At 45.9% G+C, this 21,980-nt stretch overlaps 2 protein-coding genes across 2 annotated transcripts in view; one reads left to right on the top strand and one right to left on the bottom strand.

Annotated features, from left to right (window-relative positions):
- The window catches only part of LOC130111529 (UDP-glucuronosyltransferase 2A1-like), a 30,700-nt gene extending 23,585 nt beyond the window's left edge, over positions 1-7,115 (top strand). Inside the window, exons 6-7 of the mRNA XM_056278755.1 lie at positions 5,218-5,437; positions 6,092-7,115. Coding sequence (XP_056134730.1) covers positions 5,218-5,437; positions 6,092-6,377 — 506 coding nt within the window. The 3' untranslated portion in view covers positions 6,378-7,115. The remainder of the gene's footprint in view (positions 1-5,217; positions 5,438-6,091) is intronic.
- A 671-nt stretch (positions 7,116-7,786) lies between these two features.
- Positions 7,787-21,779, bottom strand: zgc:152968 (uncharacterized protein LOC564848 homolog). Its single transcript, XM_056278766.1, has 17 exons — positions 21,737-21,779; positions 20,556-21,553; positions 20,052-20,264; positions 19,900-19,959; positions 18,916-19,159; positions 18,283-18,614; positions 18,030-18,173; positions 17,525-17,639; positions 17,330-17,378; positions 17,039-17,226; positions 16,327-16,440; positions 16,156-16,229; positions 13,711-13,815; positions 13,080-13,195; positions 12,611-12,749; positions 8,166-8,286; positions 7,787-7,923 (listed from the first exon to the last, which is right to left on the bottom strand). Exons 1-17 carry the CDS (start codon positions 21,777-21,779, stop codon positions 7,835-7,837), a joined length of 3,144 nt encoding a protein of 1,047 aa, XP_056134741.1. The 3' UTR covers positions 7,787-7,834.
- Between the last annotated feature and the right edge of the window lie 201 nt (positions 21,780-21,980).

Below are 21,980 nucleotides of genomic sequence, written 5' to 3' on the forward strand. Positions count from 1 at the left end.
CCTGAAGTCAAACCAGAAGCAGAATGTCCTACCATTCCAGAGTCGCTCATTATCTTCCTGTACTCTCTACTCACAGGCTCAAATGATCCTGATCATGCATCCCAGAGAGTGCAGTGCCTTCTGCAGTCATTTGGCCATGACATAGTATATGCAGTGACATGTGGAAATACCAAGCCTTCCAAGCACATTGTTCTGCCATTCAGTGTCAAATCGTTGACAGGAAATGTAGAGTTGATAAACATCCTCAACCGACTTGGTCACAGTGTGTCCTATTCACAGATGGAAGAGATCAACACTGCCCTGTGTCTCCAGAAACTCTCATCATCAGGGAGTGGCATTGCCCTTCCAGCTAACATCCATCCTGGCATATTCACAACTTTAGCCTGGGACAATATCGACCGTCTTGAAGAAACTGTCAGTGGTGAGGGAACATCTCACAGAGTCAATGGGATTGCTGTGCAAGCAAAGCCAGTCAACCCACTTCCTGTCCAACCCATGCCCACTGTTCCCAAAACAAAGAAGAGAAGCATTGATGGACCCCCACCAATGTTACCAACTTACAATGCTGGACAACGGGTAGGGCCACCACAAAGCAAAAAGTCAGATGCCGATACTGCAGCCAATACTAAGCTTGCCAGAGAGAAAAACCTTCTTTGGGTCCTAGCACGCATGTCACAACAAGAAGAACAGTCAGTCAGCAGCTGGACAGGCTTCAACATCCTGACTCGAGGAGAGATGACGGTCATCCCCGACAATATAGGCTATCTGCCTACCATCAATGCTCCAGCAACACAAATGTCTACTGTCAACGAGGTGCTTAACCAGTCACTGAGCATCATGCAGTGCTTAGGCCTGAGGAAGATTGTCTGTGTCTTTGACCAAGTCCTGTATGCGAAGGCTGTCGAGATCACATGGAAACACCATGACAAGTTCCATGATATCATCGTTAGGCTTGGGGTATTCCACACCATCTGCACACTGCTGGCAATAATAGGAAAGCGTTTCCAAGATGCTGGACTCAAAGACCTCTGCATTGAGTCTGGCATGATTGCAGAAGGCTCAATTGCTGGTGTTATGGATGGCCGCAAGTTCAACAGGGCAGTGCGACTACACAAGCTCCTGTATGAGGCTCTCATGCGACTGACCTTGAATGGTTTCCTGTCCTGGTTGGAAGAAACTCACAGGAATGACATGGTTCAGCTGAATGAGACACTGAAGACCATTGACAGCCTTGGGAAAGAAGTCTCACAACATGCTTTGAAGGAGGTCCTCGAGAACAGCTCTTGTACACGCATCATGGATCTATTTGAAGTCTACCGTGAGTTCCTTAGAGGTGGAAACGGCAGCCTCTCGAACTTCTGGATGTCCTATTTGGACATGGTTGAAATCTTGTTGGGGCTCATCCGAGCATCCAGAGAGGGAGACTGGATGCTACACTTGGCTAGCATTCGAGCAATGATCCCATGGTGCTTTGCTTATGACAGGATGAATTATGCACGCTACCTCCCCTACTACTACGCCCCGATGTCTGAGCTGCCCATCACACACCCAGATGTGTACACAGAATTCATGGAAGGAGGCTTCTCAGTCCAACTGGGCTCCACCAATCCCTTTGGCCGAATCCCTGTTGACCAAGCTATAGAAGAAACGGTGAACAAAGACACCCAAACAGCTGGAGGGACAAAGGGATTCAGCTTGAAGCCAGGAGCTGTGACCAAATATTATCTCACAGCTGAGTATAGAAGCATGTACCTCAGACAGCTGAGACAGGTCAAGGCAGGTGCAAATGGTCTCATCCAGATCTACAGAGTCCAAGGATCAAGAGAGATGAAGCAGATGTCCAGTCTCTCATGGACCTTATGGAGAATAACTGGCTCAATCCTATGTCCCCTGATGAGATTGATTTGGTTAGCCTCTCCACTGGCAACATGGCTCCACCTGATGTGACCATAGATCTCTTGAGAGCTCTTGAGAAAGGAGAAGAGGCCTACCAAGCATTCCAGCAAACAAGGTTAGATGCAGACCCACCACCTGTGAAATTCCACGACAAGATGACCAAGCAAAGTCTGAAAACATTCTCCAATGTCAGCACAAAACAAGCTCATGGAAAGAAAGCACAGGATGTGGTTCTGAAGGCAGATAGAAACCTTTTCAGTCACATGATCCTGGTGGCTGAAAGCAGGAAGGTGAATCTGAAGGATGTCCTTGCCTACCCATTGGGCCCACTACCATGGGCACTGGCAAATGCTGATGGGTCCTTACGAAAAACAAACAAGGCTGCACTTGCCAGAGAGCTTGAAAAGAATGTATCTCCTGCAGAAGACATCCCAATCCCATCTACTTCCATCATTGATGGGATGAGCCTGGTCCAAAAAATGAATGGCAACAACAAAACCTTTGCACAGGTGGCAGAGTCAGCCTTGACCCAGGTCCTCCATGAGGGAGCACAGAGTGGGAGGATTGATGTTGTTTTTGATGTCTATCACCAGACTTCGATCAAAGATGCTGAACGACTGAACCGGGGTGGAGACATCACTCTCCAGTACAAGAATCTTGCAGGGGGACACCACGTCCAGCAGTGGAGAAAATTTCTGTGCAGTTCCTCCAACAAGACCAGTCTCATCAAGTTTCTGGTGGAAGAGTGGAAACTCCCACGATACAGAGCTATGCTGCATGGCAAGGTGTTGTACATGACCTGTGAGGAAACCTGCTACAAGTTGACAGAAGATGGGTGTGAGGAAGCAGCAGAACTGCACTCCACACATGAAGAAGCTGACACCCGTCTGCTCCTGCATGCATTGCATGCAGCAAATGCGGGCTCAAAGTCAGTTATCATCACAGCTGAGGACACTGATGTCATGGTGCTTTGTCTTGGCTTCCAGAAGGACATCACCTGTCCCATCTACCAGAAGTGTGGGACTCAGAACCGCACACGGTTTGTCGACATCACCAAACTGGCAAGTTCACTTGGAGACAGCATCTGTGACAGCCTAATTGGCTTACATGCCTTCACAGGCTGCGACACTGTCAGTGCATTTGCTGGTCGAGGGAAGCTGAATGCCCTGAAGATAGTGAGAAAGCACACTTCCTGCCAAGAGACTTTTAGTCAACTGGGACAGACATGGAATGTGAGTGATGAGCTGTTCCAGAAAATTGAGCAGTTCACCTGTCGGATGTATGTTGCTAATAGCAGCACTGCTGAGGTGAACAAACTGCGTTACCAGCTCTTCTGCACCAAAAGGGGAGAGGTTGAGTCCAGCCAGCTGCCACCATGTAGAGACTGTCTCTTTATGCATGTTCAACGAGCCAACTATCAGGCAGCAATATGGAAGTGCTGTCTGCAGGCTAACCCTGTGGTGCCAAGCCCTACTGAGTATGGATGGACAGACGATGAAGGCAAGCTGGCCATTTACTGGATGCGCTCCCCACCTGCACCAGATGTGGTCTTGGAAATGCTAACATGCAAGTGTGTGCATTCATGCAAAATGCTAAGCTGCATGTGCCTGTCAAATGGACTTCCATGCACAGACATGTGCAGGTTACAGACCTGCAGTAACCAAAAACAGCAGGATGGTCCAGAACTGGACTTTGAACTTGGGGAGTCAGATGATGAGAGAAACGAGCAGTTTGATGAATGACAGTGTGATGATTCTGATGGTATTACTGTGGTAGTAGTCTATTGATGCACAGGATGTTGATTCTGGACTTGGTTACCCAGAGCTTGATAACAATAATGTAACCATATTCACATATACCCATTACCCTACCCATTACCATTACATATACCCACTAATGATATGGGATTACATGTATCATTGACTAAGTATATGTAAATGTCAATATTGTTTAAAATATTAAAATAGTTCATTACCTCACTATGGTATTCCTTTTTATCATGTATTTTGATTGTGTATTTAAACAAATGTATAGAGACCAGTTTGTGACCTAACTGGCTTTGGTCTAGTTCTCATTTAAGGCTCACAATCACCTCACACAATGAAATAGTATGGGTATATTATACATTTCCTGAATCTTTACAGTCCTGTGAGTATTCCAGTTTTTGTGTTTTGTGTCCCCGATATTCCTAGATGCCACAGGGCTAAAAGAAAGTATATAGTTTAGGCGAAAATTGCAGAAAGATGTGTGTTATTGACGGGTTGAAGAGCTCAAGTGACCTCTATATTTGTGAGAAATATCCACAACAGGGCTTGAATGAAAGCTAAGAAGGTCCCCTTTAAAATGATACCAAAGACAATATTATAGAACATTGAAAAATGTCCTGACCATGAGGCTAAACCAGGATATGCACCAGCGTCTAAAATGCAATTTAGTTTAGCGTGTGGTTAACTTCATGAGCTGATAACTGTGATACAGCTGCCACTCAGGAATGGTTATCATACCAAAATATCATCTACAGACATGGATCCTTTCAAAAATTATAAGTAAGTTTTGCCACCTTGAGTGTACCGAAATATCGTCTGGCCCATGGACTATGACGTGAGCTACAGCAGAATGACTGCCTCTAAAAGATGCCGATTTCTGTCTCTACCATCAGAGAGGGAAGGGGGATTTGTCCTTTACTTTTCTCTCCTCAAAGGGCGTCCAGGTAGTGTAGCGGTCTATTCCGTTGCCTACCAACACGGGGATCGCCGGTTTGAATCCCCGTGTTGCCTCCGGCTTGGTCGGGCGTCCCTTCAGACAAAACTGGCCATGCCTGCGGGTGGGAAGCCGGATGTGCGTATGCGCCCAGGTCGCTGCACTAGCGCCTCCTGTGGTCCGTCAGGGCGCCTGTTGAGGGGGAACTGGGGGGAATAGCGTGATCCTCCCGCGTGCTACGTCCCCCTGGCGAAACTCCTCACTATCAGGTGAAAAGAAGCGGCTGGTGACTCCACGTGTATCAGAGGAGGCATGGGGTAGTCTGCAGCCCTCCCTGGATCGGCAGAGGGGGTGGAGCAGCGACCGGGACAGCTCGGAAGAGTGGGGTAATTGGCCGGATACAATAGAGAGGGAAAAACAAGCGGGGGGGGGGGGGCTCTCCTTAGATTTCTTCCCAATTTACTTTTAACTGATCTGGGAGCAATCTAGTCATGACCCAGACAATAATCTGACAGTATCCATAAAAGTGAGTTGTGTTAGTGTGATGAGAAGCAACACTTTCTAAACTGAAATCCTGTACAAAACCAAAACATAGTGTATGTCTGCGTCTTTACATTTCAGGTCACCCCAAAACCAGAGCTTTCATCACCCACGGTGGCACAAATGGGATCTATGAAGCCATCTACCATGGTGTGCCCATGGTGGGAATTCCCATGTTTGCTGACCAGCCAGACAACATGGTCCACATGAAGGCAAAGGGAGCTGCGCTCATCCTGAACTTAAGCTTCATGGAGACAAAAGATCTTGTGGACGCAGTCAACACCATCATTAACCAGCCGTCGTAAGTCCTTTTTAACACCTCATCCCATCTGTAGGGCGTTTCCTACCAACTGCTGTTGGGCACGGGCGGGTTAGGGGCAACTAAAATTTGCATTATGGTAGAACATTTTGATAAGGTAGGGCAAATTGTCAGGCAGGCATCTCTGCGGCGTCTTTTTATGGGTCACTGGCAGTTATTTTTACCTGTGACTACGTCCTTCCTGTTCGAGAGGAAAAGTAGGTGACCATATGGTTAGACCCTTACTGAAAATCTGGTCCTTCTCCGGTTAGTGGTTTCCCTTTCAAACACTTCAAAAGAAGACTTGATAACACCACAAAACACCTGAATACAAAATATGGGTTGGTTTATTTATTGTCGCCTCTGGAGGAACATTTTCTTGTCATACAACTGTCAAATAACACTTTTTTGTGAGGCAATTTCTCAAAATTACATACTCCAACTTATAAAAATATGCAAAACAGCTAACATGACAACAGCACCAACCAGAACAAAGAAACAATCTGTCAGGACCATGCTGGCAAGCACAACTGGCTTTAATTTCAAGGTAAAATGCTACCAGAATATAGTGGGTTGTGGTACCGAACCCTTTAGTTTCTGAAGCCTGGGCATTTTGGAGGCCAATTCACGTGTCATTCAAAAACCATGTGCTCACAGGTACAAGGAGAATGCCATGCGGCTGTCTAGCATCCATCATGACAGGCCCATCAGCCCAAAAGACGAGGCCGTGTACTGGATCGAGTTCACCATGAGGAACAAAGGAGCCAAACACCTGCGGGTCCAAGCCCACGAGCTCGCCTGGTACCAGTACCACAGCCTGGACGTCTTCGCATTCGTGCTCACCATCGTTCTGCTCCTCCTCCTCCTGTTCATCAAGACGTGCGGCCTCTGCCTCCGCAGATGCAGTGGGAGAACGAGGAGGGCCAAGAGGAAGGCCGAGTGAGCGCTCTTCCGGCTTCCACCCGCGCTGCGGTATGAATGTCAGAGGTATCCCGGGAGCTTTATTTCAACAAGGTGCGGCTCAGCTGAAGTACGACACCAAGTTTAAAGAGCCAAGAGGACGCTTTTTATGTTCACGTCAAAGATTCCTTTTCCCACGTGCGTGTGCAATGCCGCTTTGAATTTTTGATAAACGTGACAATCAGTTCAAGGTTTTTTGTTGTTGCAGGCCATTTACATCACACATGTCGACTTGTTATAACACACAAGTGTACTTAGCCTGGTACTTCATTAGTATAACTGGACACGCCTGTTGCCAATTCTGTTCAAATTAAAGGCAAGCCGTCATTGGCTGGGTCAAAGAAAAGCACAAAAATTGCTTAAGAAGGCACTAAACTAATTAGACGCTACACAACGTGGTGCAAACAAAACCTCGGCATGGGACAAAAAGACTGCTAAAGGTTAAAAAGAAAATCAAATAAACAGTCTTTCCACACCACTCAAAAAAACATAGCAACTGGGCGTCTGGGTAGCGTAGTGGACTATTGTTGCCTACCAACATGGGGATCGCCAGTTCGAATCCCCGTGTTATCTCCGGCTTGGTTGGGCGTCCCTGCAGACACAATTGGCCGTGTCGCAGATGTGGGTATGTGTCCTGGTCGCTGCACTAGTGCCTCCTCTGGTCGGCTGGGGCGCCTCTTCAGGGAGGAGAGGAGGAGGAGGAGGAGGAGGAGGGGGGGGTTAATAGCATGATCCTCCCACATGCTACATCCCCCCGGAGTCTGGCAGGAGGGGCCCTCAGATTTTGACGTACTCCTACCCGAGGTAGAACAAAACACAACAATGATTTTTTGTTTTTTATATCTTCAGGGTCTCCCATTAATGAAATGGATTGTTGTAAACTTTTATTTTGGGGGAAAATTTGTTTGGCTATTCTTTAGAACTACCCCAATTCCTGAAAAAGAGCCAAATTAGGCCAGTCCTGTATGGAGATATCCAGTAGTTATATTGCAAATGAGATTTCTTTAGACACACCCCTTCTCTGAAACAGCCAAATTAGGTCATTCCGAAGGGGGGAGAGGTGTTTTGTTCTACCTCGGGTAGGGGTATCTCGAAAACTAAGGCCTTTTTTGAGGACTTGCTGCTAAACTACTGGTGAAACTCCTCACTGTCAGGTGAAAAGAAGCGACTGGCGACTCCACATGTATCGGAGGAGACATGTGGTAGTCTGCAGCCCTCCCCGGATCGGCAGAAGGGGTGGCGCAGCGACCAGGACAGCTCGGGTGAGTGGGGTAATTGGCCAGATACAACTGGGGAGAAAAAGGGAAGGGAAAAAAAACCCAAACATAGCAAGAAGCGGCTTCATACAAAATAAATATAGCCTGCCAACATGTCCTGTTTTAACAGCAGTTCATCTCCTTTCATGTATGCGCAGGGCAGCATCAGTCTTTTAATTTCAGATCACTTTTTTATTTTTCCGCCATCCTTGACCTTCCACAACATGAGCTCCATGCAAGCTGTGGCATCCTCTGCAGTGTCATGGCCACACACTGGGAGAAACAGCAGTATTAGTAATATAATACGCAACCATAAGGTTAACACAATTACCTTTAAATAGCCAGAAATGACAAACCTGATCACTGAAATTACACATTTAATCACAGTAACGTTATATCTTTATATCTAAAATGTGACATTCCTTTATTTGGGATGGAATTACGGAATTTGGTTTTCAAATTTCATGGATATTAAAGTCATGGCAAGTGGTGTGGTGGTACTGGTTGTCACCCACCGCTCTCCTGGATGATCCTCCTGAGGTACTCGGCGGTAAGTTTATTGAGGGTCAGCTTGTGAGGTGGGCCCAGGCAGTGGGGGAAGACCACCGAGGTGTCCACCACCGTCCTGTGGAGGAGCTACGGTAAAGAGAGAGATGAGAGAAGCTCAGCACACATCTTCTTTCAACATCAGCTTTACTGTAGAGGGTTAGCCTTTTAGACTCAAATGGTTGTGAAGCTAAAAAAAAAAGTAATAGTATTTGTAATAAAATAATCCCGATTTCAAAATGTATTCAATGTAGAGGTTTCCTTACAATTTCACACCAGACTCCAAACAGACCCACGTTAGTCCATAAACCCCTCAATTGGCAATTTCCCCTTCAGGAATCTCATGTGGGAACCCCCCCATAGTGCAACACACACCCATATCAGTACAAGAAACACCCAAGCCATATCAACACTGCCCACTTGTCAGTACAAGAACCCCTCCCCCAGGTTAGGGCAAGTGATGGGAGTGGGCATGTCTTGTACTAGTACTGTAGGCTGCAGCTGGATCCTACTCGCTGACTGAGTGATCAGTTTGACACGATTGGGTCGCTGGATCAGGTGACCAATGATGTCACCCAAGTTATGTGATTGGTCAGCCAAGCTTCGAGAGGTATGAGGGAGAACGCACGGTTAAAGCACCCCAAATAAAAATCTGACAAGACACTCACTGGTGAAGTCACAAAAGGATGGGGGGGGGGGGTTGTAGCCACTAAACCTTAACAAATAAGAAAGAGAAACCTAATTCTCAAAGCACCTGGCAAAGGGTGAAATGCACCCCTAACTGTGCTGACGCAAATAGCGTCTCGGTGCCATTTGCACCTATTTAAATGAGGTATTATGCGTACATGTGGTGTAAAATTGGACCCTTTCTATGGGGAAACAATCAAGTGCTTGCCAGAGACTCTGGAAAGCAGGAGAACAACCAACAACGCCTTGCCACCCAGAACGACATGCCCAGTTATGCCAATTGCCTTTGTTCGGGAAGGAGAACAAAGACGAAGAAAGATTCCATCAAGGGCCAGATTTGGACACCTGGAGGCAGCCCGGGACTGGCAGATGCTGATGGACGTGGGCCAATGGCTTACTGTTCCATTAGAGATAGCAATCATCCACTTGAGGCCTGATCTGGTCCTGTGGTCCAATTCTCAGCACATGGTGTACTTTGTGGAGCTCACAGTCCCTTCGGAAGCTGCTGTGTAGGGAGCATTCGAAAGAAACTGCGATTTCCAGAGCTTACATCAGAGGCAGAATAGCGGGGCTGGACAGCAAAGATCTGCCCTGTAGAAGTTGGATGTCAAGGCTTCATGGAAACATCGACTGTAAGTCTGATAAGGGACGTAGGGATCAGTGGACAAGCCCTTCACCAGGCCATCAAGGAAACATCAGAGGTGGCAGAGAGGAGTAGCCAGTGGCTCTGGGCTGAAGAGGAATGACCCCAGCTGGTCTCCCAAATAAACTGGCTAGGTAGGTGAAGAGGGGGGTGGTTCTGGGATGTCAGAACACAGCGCTGAGCCTACTGGAGACATCATGGGCCCAGTCAGCAAAACGCTGATGAAAGTATGAGCCCACTTGACAACCCCAATGACGTGTGACATGTCTGCCAAGCCTTTCTCAACACCAGAGAAGCTTAGGTCAGTGCTTAAGCCTGACATCGGCATTGGGAGCGCGGGAGTTTAAAAGGTGGCACTTCGGATTTTAACATCAGGTCCTGTGTATTCGAAAACATATGCAAATGAGCCTCATTGCAAAACAAAAAAAAAAAAGTCCAATTCACAAACACCAGCGCTATTAGCCCAATGCAGTTAGAGTGAAAATTATTAGTGCCTTCATAGAGTTGGTGGTAACAGAAGTGCATTTATAAGGTGTGTCACACCTAGACTGTCCTGTGATCATGGCAGCAGTGATTGTAGGCAGGCGAAGGCAGCACCATCATGCCAGGCGTGCTCGTGAGCGGATATTTCAAAGGAGAATATAACTTTTTGATTTAACCGAGACAGAAATCATTCGCAGATACAGGTCACTAAGTCAAACAATTCTTGCTACACTTGACGATGTCAAGGATGACATTAAGCCTGCCCATAGGCAGCACTACAGCATCAGATATGGGAAAGCTAAATTTCCTAGGATTTTAACAAGTCATTTAGCTTAACCCAACAGCTAGACTAGGACAAATGAAGTCATCATCCTGCTGAAATACACCGCGCTGTGCCCGGGAACCAACTCCAGTTCGTCTTGCCATGCCTCGCTCAGGGGCACAGACCGGAGTATTAACCCTAACATGTCGTGCATGTCTTTTTGATGGTGGGGGAAACCGGAGCACCCGGAGAAAACCCACCGCAGACACAGGGAGAACATGCAAACTCCACACAGAGGATGACCTGGGGTTCGAACCCTGGACCTTCCTGCTGTGAGGAGACCGCGCTAACCACTGGGCCACCGTGCCAGCCTCACACATCCTCATCACACACACATCATCACATACCATGTCACACATCATGTGTGTGATCCTCACAGAGGATAACAGCCACACATCTCAGAATGAAAAGGGTGTTTGCGTGCACCGATGAGTTGTGGCTAGCAGACAGAGGATCTCGAACCTGTACTTGTAACCAACACATTATAGATATGATTCATGGTGAGTTGAAAATGAAAACAATCAGCTTTTCCCCACCTCAATGACTAGGGTATGACAAGTATCTAGCAGCACACCAGATACGAAATGAGATGAGCAGCTATGTGAGTGTAAGCTCCTGTTATTGTACACTAGGATAGTCTACGTTGGTTGGTATTGAAATAGAATGAGCAGGAGTAAAATCCACAACAAGAACATTCAAAAAATATTTCTGAATTCTGAAATAATCATAATAAAAATGTCCCTGCTTCTGGACCTCCATCTGTGTCTTTCCCCGACATAAGTTGGGCTATTAGTAGGGAGTTTTAATGTTTGCCAGTAGTTACTGCCTAAAAAAAAAAAGATTTTCTTGAAGGATACATTTTTTTCAGTGATAATTTTGGGGTCGCTAAGCTTCCCCTAGCCTCTTAATAGCGCCACCTATGAGCCTGCCTACTGTATTCTTGGCGCAAAGCCACCATTCATACTTTGCCACATGGATAACTGCAATCAGACCAACAACAAGGGCAAATTGCACTCAGCTGCAAAGCTTTATGGGCGTATTTGCACTGGAATATCATTTGAACAATATCTTTTTTTTTTTTGAATTGGACCTTGACACGGGGCAGATAGCGGTTGCACAATTTATGGTGCCATCAGCGGCCGCAATCCATTCTTTCTAACCTCGCCTGTCAATAGAGCGAGTCTCAGAAGAATGAGCGATATCCACAGATAGAAACAGACGAAAGAGGGGGAGTTAACAAATAATTAGAATAGTTATACTTACAATTACATTAAGTCCTATTTCCAATCAAACATCCCAAGATATGATTGGAAATATTGTTCTTATAACTGCATTTATAACTTTTATTTATTTTTTTACTTGAATGTTGCTTAACCATGTCATGTGATATGCTACTTCAGTACACTGTTCACAAAAAATATTACTGGGACCACTACAGCAAATTGCAGACGAACATGTAATTCAATTCAATTCAATTTATTGACATTAAAAACAATGTGCAGGCACATGTTAAAAATGAAATGAGGGCTGAACATGTAATATCCAGGAATTCACCTTATTGACACTACCACCTACTATCCCTGTAACAAATTGGCCACAATCCCAAACACTGTCCATACACGGTCCAGCCACATACTAGGTTTTGACCTAGTCTTGTTTATGCATTCTTTAACTGGGACAATTTCATGCGAATCCATCCATTATCCAAACCGCTTATCCTACTTAGGGTCACGGGGAGCTGGAGCCTATCTCAGCAGTTGCTGGGTGGCAGGCGGGGAGACACCCTGGACAAGCTGCCAGTCCATCACAGGGCTGACACATTCACATTTAGGAACGATTTTTTTTAGTATGGCCGACTCACCTGACCTACATGTCTTTGGACTGTGAGAGGAAACCGGAGCACCCAGAGGAAACCCATGCAGATACGGGGAAAACATGCAAACTCCACACAGAGGACGACCTGGGATGACCCCCCAAGGTTGGACGACCCCCCCCAAGGTTGGACTACCCCGGTGTTCGAACCCAGGACCTTCTAGTTGTAAGGCGACCGCGCTAACCACTGCACCACCCCATGTGAATTCATTCTATGTGAAAGTCATCTTTTCCTCATTTTGCTTGAGAACATCCCCAGGACCAGTGGTTGGGCCCAACCATTTTGAAATCCACTAATCCAGGACATTTGCACGCTAGCAGGGCTGATGCATGCTCAAACATTTCAGCAGAACTCTCCAGTCAATAAATCAATACACCTTGTCAACGGCTGCAACTGCTGCGCTCACCTTCAGGGCACAGAGATCTCTTTCCAGGCCATGTCCTATCAGAATAGTGTCAGCACTGATGAAGCTCAGCAGGGTTTGCTGGACCTCTGTGATGGAGGTGTTGGTACCTTTCACATCCTCCTCGCCGATGCCTGAAAATCTGGCCAGTCGACACCGGGTTAATATCTCACAGGCTGCTGAACACGCACATGTAATGCTGGTCCTCTTAGTTGTAGCGCAAACATTTTGTTCCTTGGAGATTACATAGTCAAACTCAACTGGCATATTGCAACAGAACTCTTAATGCCTCCAAAATAAGTGGACCGAGCATGGCTTTTACACTCCAATTGTGGAAACTCCCCCCACACACACACTATTTTTGGTTCATCTTCCTGTGTTAACAGATGGATTCCCAAGAAGTTTATTTTTGTAGGCATGTCAAAACAAGTTTGGGAAAAATAAGAGATATCTGCACATCCAACAACCCTACCTGGTGTTATAGTCGATGACTTCTTCATCATGCCTGACGAAGGTATCGTAGATGACCTGCAGACTGGAGCTGACCACCGTTACTCTGGACATCTCCAATCCTTCAGTGGTGTAACACTATCAGGACAAAAACAAAAAAACATCACAATGGAAATCCATTTCAACAACAAGACCGAGGCTGAGAAGACGAAGGCAAAAATCAGATGTCAAAGTCACTTATGCACAAGGTCACAAAATTTGGTGCGAGTTGGGTGTAAATGAAGCAACTTTTTGGGGAGGAAACGAGCAAGAAATTAAAATGTTATACATCATAAAAGATTATCGACATAAGCTTTTTGGTAAGCAACCAATTAGAGGTATTTTCAAACATGTCTATTTTTTTTGGGGGGGGCAATTACTAATTTATCATTCTTTATCACCAAAAAGCAGAAAAAAACCTGGAAGTGCCTCATCATACAGGTGCGGATGGAGGGCCGCAAATACACTTGAAAACCATCAGAATGTGTGTGTCATTCAGAGCATGTGACCCCCAAACAAAAAAGAAGTCTTGGGAGAACATTCCAGATCCAACATTTAAAAATAATAGACTAAAATTATGGATGAGTTATTTGAAGAAGAGGGGGTCACATCACCATTTCACAGTCCAGCGCGTAGACTCCCGGACAGTTACCATCCAATTCATCTCTGGGAAGGGTGGACACAAAGCCATCCATGCCCATCGCATCATGGACATGCAGCTAGGGACAGGGACAGACGTCAGGCAGACAACACACAGTAAAAGCATAAAATTTTTTTAAAAAAAAAACTTCACTGCACAGAGAACAAGTGATAGTGACAAAGAATGACAGCGACAGAGGGAAACCTCTGCCTCTCTCCTGGATGAGCTTAACTTTTATACCCGCTTTAAAGCTCACAACTTGGACCCAGTGACAGCAGCACAGTGCCCACCCGATGAAGTCAACCTACAGGTGACAGACGCTGATGTGAGTAAAAAAGGGTTAAGACCAGTAAAGTTGCTGGTCCAGACTGCATTCCTTCCTGTGTCCTCAAGCCATATTACACTTGGATATCTCAGGTTTTTAACTGACCCCCGCCCGCCTTTTTCTGCCCAATTGTACTTGGCCAATTACCCCACTCTTCCGAGCCGTCCCCAGTCGCTGCTCCACCTCCTCTGCCAATCCGGGGAGGGCTGCAGACTACCACATGCCTCCTTCTATACATGTGGAGTCGTCAGCTGCTTCTTTTCACCCGACAGTGAGGAGTTTCACCAGGGGGCCGTAGTGTGTGGGAGGATCACGCAATTCCCCCCAGTTCCCCCTCCCCCCAGTCGCCCCGACCAACCAGAGGAGGCGCTATTGCAGCGACCAGGACACATACCCACTTCCAGCGTCCCACCCGTAGACACGGCCAACTGTGTCTGTAGGGACGCCCGACCAAGCCGGAAGTAACATGGGGGATTCGAACCAGCGATCCCCATATTGGTAGGCAATGGAACAGATCACCATGCTACTTGGACGCCCCCCCATTTAACTGACATTTTTAACCTAATACCTGTCATTTTGTGTGGTTCCACTGCGTTTTAAGAAAACCACTATTGTGCCTGTACCTAACAAAACACCTGTCTCTTGTCTTAATGATCGACCTGTTGCTTTGACCGCTGTTATTATGAAGTGCCTTGAAAGATTGGTAATATATATTTAACCATATTATGTTTAACCACACTGGCAGCTGATGAGTGCGTGATGCACGAAGCAAGCTTGTTCTGCTATGTATTCAAGTTTATTTTCCTACATCTTTATATAATATATATATATATATATATATAAATAGAAAATATAACATTGTTGTTACCCTTGACCCACTACAGTTTGTCGAGATGTTATCATCTCACTTGCTCTGCATAATGCTTTAGTACACCTTGCAAAGAAAAATACCTATGTCAGTATATTTTTATTGATTACAGCTCTGCTTTTGATACAATTGTACCATCCAAACTGGTGTTGAAACTCCCGAGGTCTTGGTCTGGGCAACTCTATCTGTAATTGGCTATGTGAATTCCTGACAGGCAGGCCCCAGACTGTGAGAATAGGTAAAACATACTTATCCCACATCAGTACTTAGAACCGGCGTACCTCAGGGCTACTGTCTCAGTCCCCTATTGTACAGTCTGTTACACATGACTTTGCCAAATATGACAACAACAGCATCATTAAATTCACAGATGATACCACAGTGATCAGACTAAAAAGCGACAGTGATGAGAGGGCCTACAGGAGGAAGCAGAAGATTTAACCACATGGTGCCATGGTAACAACCTCTCTCTAAATGTCAATAAGACAAGAGAAATCATTGTTGATTTTAGAGAGATCAGAAAATCACATTTCTATTCCCATCAATGGGTCATCAGGTGAAATTGTGGACAGTTTTAGATTTCTTGGTTTACACGTCACAAGACACCCTCACACGGTCTCTCAACACCAAATACATCCTGAAGAAGGCACAGCAGAGACTATTTTCTGAGGCGTCTCAAGAGTTTTTGAAGACTTCTGCAAAGGACTTTAAAGACAGCAGCAAATTAACATGGAACTACCAGTGCTTCATAATATTTACACCACTCGCTGCAAAAGGAAAGCCCCAAAAATCATTAAGGACACCAGTTCATGTTCTGTTCTCGCTCCTTCCATCTAAAAAATGTTACTGGAGCATCAAATCACACACCACCCGACTCAGTAGTAGTTTCTTTCTACAGGGAGTCAGATTGCTGAACAGCTGACTCACCCATATGCACCTTACATTGATTGTTGCATTATCGTATACTTTCATATATTGTGTATGTATTCACTGTGTACATCGGTCTATGTGGGTCTGTAGTGTTTTTTGGGTGGGTCTGTAGTGTTTTTTGGGTGTCCTTGTGTCCACTGTGTTAAGGCAGAGAGAGCCAGAGAACAAGAAATTCATTGTATTCTAACACATATGACAATAAAGTTGAACTCGGGAGAGAGAGCCAGAGAGAGAGATGGAGAGACCGTGAGAGGAAGAGAGAGACATATAAACATTTGTTCCACTCCACTTTGTACTTTGAAAAATTGACATCCAGGTGCTCCCATAACTGCTTCACAGCAACTGTAGCGCGTCTCTACCCCACCTGGGACTGTGACATTAAAAAAAAAAAAAAAAAAATCACAATTTTGTTTACAGATTTTAATGATCTCTATATTAAAAAAACAAAAAAAAACAATCCAACTCACCTTTTTTCTCAACTCCTCTACCATAGTGGTAGTTGCACTCCTGCTTGCGAGTGTGTTTGCCGCTGTGGCTCACGGCGAATGTGGTCCCGCACCGGCAGCAGATCCTCTTGAGGGCTTTTCGCAAAACAAACCAAGCAAAAGCCCTTCATTACAAACCAAAAAAACAAAACCACCCACAACAATTCACCAAGAACTCATTTCGACTGCGGCATGGGTTAAGCACGCCCCCTAGTGATGCAACCACACCATTGTACTTCCGTCAGAAGGAGTCCATTTCATTACTTCTCCAGATAGATCCATGTATTCATTCATCCATTATCCAAACCACTTATCCTGCTCTCAGGGTTGCGGGGATGCTGCAGCCTATCCCAGCAGTCACTGGGCGGCAGGCCGCCAAGCCATCACTGGGCCAACACACACACACACACACACACACACACACACACACCTACAGACAATTTAGTACGGCCGAGTCACCTGACCTACATGCGTTTGGACTGTGGGAGGAAACCGGAGCCCCTGGAGGAAACCCACGCAGACACGGGGAGAACATGCAAACTCCACACAGAGGACAACCCCCAGGGTCGGACTACCCCAGGGCTGTAACCCAGGACCTTCTTGCTGTGAGGCAACCGCACTAACCCCCGTCCCACTGTGCTGCCTAGCTCCATGTAGTCATTTTCAAATTATTTTAAAAATAAACCATACTTACAGTCTGTGGTGCTCTTTTTATCATGTAAAAAGCGGACGGCACTGCCGAGTTTCTCCGGGTGCTGAAGTGGGTAGTTGTTTTCAATCAACTTTTCCTCAGTCAAAATGTACTGCTTCAAACTCTCATACAATGCAGCATCACCTGGCAAAGAAAAGGAAAGAACCCCCCCCCCCCAAAGTAAAATAGTGGCCAGCTTTTACAATACCTTAAACAAATGAAATTGTGCTGAAAAGAAGGGGCGGGGGTCACTCACTGTCAACATTTCCTCTAATCTTTTCCAATTTGTTCAAGTTGAGCAGGATCCTGCCTTTGGACCTCTGCACACAGGTTACACTTTGACCTGTGCCAAAAAAAAAAACAAAAAAAAACAGGGAACAAGTTTTGTGGCGTAGAAACGGAAGAATTACAAGGTTGGTTTTTGATCACAAACACACACACACATTTGAAATAGATGGATCCATCTATTTTATTCAGCCCGCTCCTCACCCTTGGTGGCAACGGTGCTTTGCTTCTTCAACCTCTTCAGTACATTCACCGCAATGATGAGGTATTTCAGCTTGTTGACACTGCGGTTGTACACGGCCTTCTCCTCGGTAAGTGCCTGCGTACAAGGAGAGGACAGTTGAACCATGAGCCAGAGAAACACCTTGGTATCTACAACGGCTGACGAGGCCACACATACAGGTGATTATAACAATGAATTACAACTACACATTTGCATTGACACATGCTGTTATGTTATCCTCCATCTCCATCTTCTCTTCTTTCACCTGTTCTACCATCTTACTGACCGGCAAAACGAAATCACTCACATCAACATGAGCAAGGTTCTCAAATATTTTTTTACATCTTTATTTTATCATTTTATTGTCCATCCACAAGTGGGAATTTCACCGTGCTGTGTAGTTCAAATTTTTTTTACCCCGCCCCCTTTTCTCTCTCTCTTAGCATATAAGAAATACACTTGTGACTTGTTCAGTTTAGTGGGCACCTTTGCAAAAGCCTCTTTGACGTTCGCAGATGTTCTGAGCAGCTCCTCCGTGAAATGGTTGACGTAGCGCTGACGGATGTCCTGGGGGATTTTCTCCTTCACCCCTTCATGACGTTGCCTCACTTTATGCTTCGTGGGCAGCGGCTCGAAGATTCAAGACGACAGATTAAAAGTATTAAACCACAATTATTCACCTCACCAAATCATCTCAATTCTCGGCACGCACGCACAAACACAATGATGTGTAGCTTACCTTAGCAAAGACTTGGGCAGCAGCTCGTAGTGAGGAGGGTGTAGCTCGGCGTGTATGGGTTGACAGTGTGCCAGAGTTGAATGAGGACGTATACCTCGGAGTAAACGTGGCCGTGGGAGAGGTTGGGTGGAATCTGTGTACAGGGGTAACTGTGGCGGGGCGGTGGGTGTTCCCTGGGGTAAATGAACGTGCATTAACTGGAGTGATCGGTGTCAGGAAAGACACAACAGGGCTGGCCATAGAGGTTGCGGCCATGGTGAAGGGGCCCTCTGGGATAACCAAATGCAGGTTGTGTTCCAGCTGAAGTACGGTAGTGCCCATTGGTAAGCAGGCTGGAGGAAGAAGGAAGGCAAGGCGACAAGAAAACCTGACACTTCCAACAAAAAGACAATTCTCCTTAAATCCCCCCATTTTATGACAAACAATTATAACCTGTGTCCTGTAAAGAAGATTATAGCTGAGCTGTGTTGTTGTTGCCACACGGACCCTTTTTGTGGGTTACACATCAGTCTTAATAAAATGTTTATTCATCATACACTGCTCTCTGGCTCATCATTGTTAACCCTTGCTCAGCCTTGTTGTTAACGTAACGTGGTGTCAGGGCCCTGTCAACTTCAACCCAGTAAAACTTACCGTTTCTTAAAGGGGCAGGCTTATTTGCAGTACTTTGTGAATTTGGAAGAAGGGGAGGAGCCTCGGTCTCTGGCCTCCTCCCAGAGGTGGAGGACACAAAGGCCTGTCCTCCATTGCCGATGGTGGTCAGGATGGAGGCTCTCTGCTGTAGCTGCTGGATCTTGGAGGGGACAGAGGGCTGGATGGCTGATGCCCCCTGCAGTGGAACCAGGACCATCGGCTGCGGTCTCCTCTTAGCTGCCAGCTGCGAAGTGAAGGAAGTCAAATTGGGAAAATAAATAAAGACTCAGTAACTTACATGTAATGACTTTGTCATACGACACAATTGGGGGCGGTTTCCCAGACAAGGATTAAGTCTAATGTATGGCTAAAATGTCATTTTAAACTTGATTAACTCTTAATTCACCGAGTCATAAACTGAAATAGTCCTAGACTTTAGCCCAGTTTAGATCAAAACGATCTGATTTCCAGGTCAAACATTAACATTAATCCAGGAGTAAATGAGGGCTTAAATTCAACCTCCAAAGAGACAGGTTTCAGTTTAACATTGTTTTATCAAACAAGATGCATTATTTGGACTATGTACTCATTGACAGGAGTGTCCCGTTACATATTTTTGATAACAATTTTCCTGCTCGGTGAAGTTCTTAGATAAGTGCTGTTACCAGGATGCCATCAGGTTACCAAGCCCTCCTACCCTCCCACCTCAACTCCCGTAGACATGCCCGTGGTCTCCATTTGCGTCTTCAATTTCCCAGTTCCATAGTTTTATGCTTTTCAGGATCCATTTCAGGTTTTAACGGTAAACTCGGTTGTTTTAATCTTGTTTAATTTAATATGGGAGTCCACAGTCCAGAGGTAGCTAATCTGAAATTAAGATGTGTTTAAAAAAAAAACCTTTTAGAGCTTCATTAACTATTCCAGATTAAACCCTGTCTGGGAAACTGCCCCTTAGTGTTTTTCATTTTCCCCAGGCTGAAGTACCTCTGTATATTTGGCAACATGGGAAACTCTCTTCTGCCCTGGCAATGTTTGGGGTTTCACCTCTACCTTGGTTTCCTCATGAGAATCCTCCACCTGAGTCACAAGGGGGAGGAAATTCTTTTGATTTGTGGTCTGATATTTCTACAGTGGACTATAGAACAATGACTACAGAACTGTAGCATACTTACAGGCATGGTAGTCTTCTCTGTGGCTCCATTCTCTTCTGCTTTGGCCTCCATGAAGATCCGATAGCATTCCTCCATTGGGTCACTGTCTGATAAGTCAACATCAGAATAGATGGCTTCCGCCTCATCTGAGCTAGAGTCAATGATGTTCGCCTCTTGGTTACTTGCCTTCACCGGTGGCTGCACAGAGGGCGTGAAGGGTGAATTAAAACAATTTGTCACATTTGACTGGTCAGAAGTCGAAGGCATGTGCGGACGCCGACATTGGGTGCTACCCGAAGCTGTTGCTGCTGGCTCAAGGTCAATTGTAGGTGAAGCATGAGCAACGAGGGCCAGTCTTTGATTTGGGCTTTGCATTTTCTGCCCACATGATGCCGCTGGCCCATTTTGCAAGGATGACCAGGAAATTTGACTGGCACCTCTACTCTCCTGAAGAATGGAGGCGTCATATGGAATCTTTTGTGGCTTCACCGGGTTAATGACAACGTGAATGGGTGACTCCTCCTCCTCCCGGTGTTTCGTAAAGGGATCTTGGGGTGACTGAGAGCCCTTTGGAAGAATCCCGAGTATTTTGTCACTACTGCGCTTCACTACGGGGTCGGTGGCTTTAGAACAAGGCATCTTCTGGCTTTCACTTCTCAGGTCTTCCAAACACTTGGACAAGTCATCAAATTCACACACATGGATTGGTTTATTTCCATATTTCTTGTTCACAGAAACACAAGACGGCTCCTCTGCATTTTCAGTGGCATATTTAGCATCAGCTTTTCTGGCTTGAACGGACACTTTGACTGGGGATTTGACCCTGAAGACCTCAGCATTTGCAGGTAGGTCAGGGAAAATAGGAGCACATTCAATCTCGAGTTTCCCTACAATATCCCAAGGGTTTATAGCATCAGGGTCAGCGGGTTTCTGAGCTTGACCTCTTTTTTTGTCAGGTGAGGGAGAAATAATAACTTCCTCTTTGAAGTCAACAAGTAGCTCTGGAGAGGGTGGTCCAAGGCCGGCCTCCTCTGCCACAGACTTCACTGAGACATCACATACAGCATCTCTTGATTTCTTCAGGCCTTCTCCGTCACATTTAAACTTCTGGTCCTTGTTTGATGAGCAGCAATTCCCCAGGTCAGCTGAGAAGTTGGACAGAGGGTCATATTCCAAATCGGTTGTTGGTTTGGAGTAGTCAACCACGTATTTTCCTGTAGCGGGGTATGGTTTGGTGGAGTGGGGGCGTGAGGATGGTCTATAATGGTCTCTTTTTACAATATTACTTGATGTTGTTGTTATTTCACATTTGGCAACGTTTGTACCATCTGGTTGTGCCGTTTGGTAGTGTGTCAGTCTCTTTTGCTCTTTCTCCATCTCATTCTTCACGGTGTCTATCGCCTTGTTGATGTACTCCAGCTGGTAATTGGCCTCTCCCGCATCCACCACCGCTCCTCTGGCAGCGGGGTGGCGGCCACGTTGGACTCCTGTTCAAACACACCAGAGTCAACGTGTACGTGCGAGCAGTCTTAATCCTCATTCAATTAAACGTTTTGTGAAATCTGCTTCAAACATTTTACTTCATTTGGATTCGTTTAAAAAAAGGAAATTATACAAAAATTTAAGTCTAGTGAACGGCATGCAAAAAAAAAACGGACGAAATTACCAACCTGCATAATCAACCACCGATGACTTGTAGGAAGTGTCCGCCATATCCCGCACATTTTTGGGACGCGTGTGCACACAACGGGGCCGCTCGCAAAATCCCCGTATATGAAAAGGACAGGATCTTTCAGCGAAGAGTCTGGATGTGGGCAACATCTGCAAACAATTACAGACATGAGGAGAGACGCCTGATTAGATTATTTGGCACCTGGAAGCTGCAGGTTTACCTGTTATAATGTCAGTATTTAG

This window comes from Lampris incognitus, chromosome 1 (assembly GCF_029633865.1).
Source record: "Lampris incognitus isolate fLamInc1 chromosome 1, fLamInc1.hap2, whole genome shotgun sequence".
Lineage (NCBI taxonomy): Eukaryota > Metazoa > Chordata > Actinopteri > Lampriformes > Lampridae > Lampris > Lampris incognitus.

Coding starts and splice junctions, on each gene's coding strand:
- zgc:152968 (XM_056278766.1), bottom strand. CDS start 21,779: ATGGCGGACACTTCCTACAAGTCATCGGTGGTTGATTATGCAG. Junction 17,227..17,329: donor AAAGGCAGGATCCTGCTCAA/CTTGAACAAATT, acceptor GTAAAAGCTGGC/CACTATTTTACTTTGGGGGG. Junction 13,816..16,155: donor CTGGATGTCAATTTTTCAAA/GTACAAAGTGGA, acceptor CCCTGTCCCTAG/CTGCATGTCCATGATGCGAT.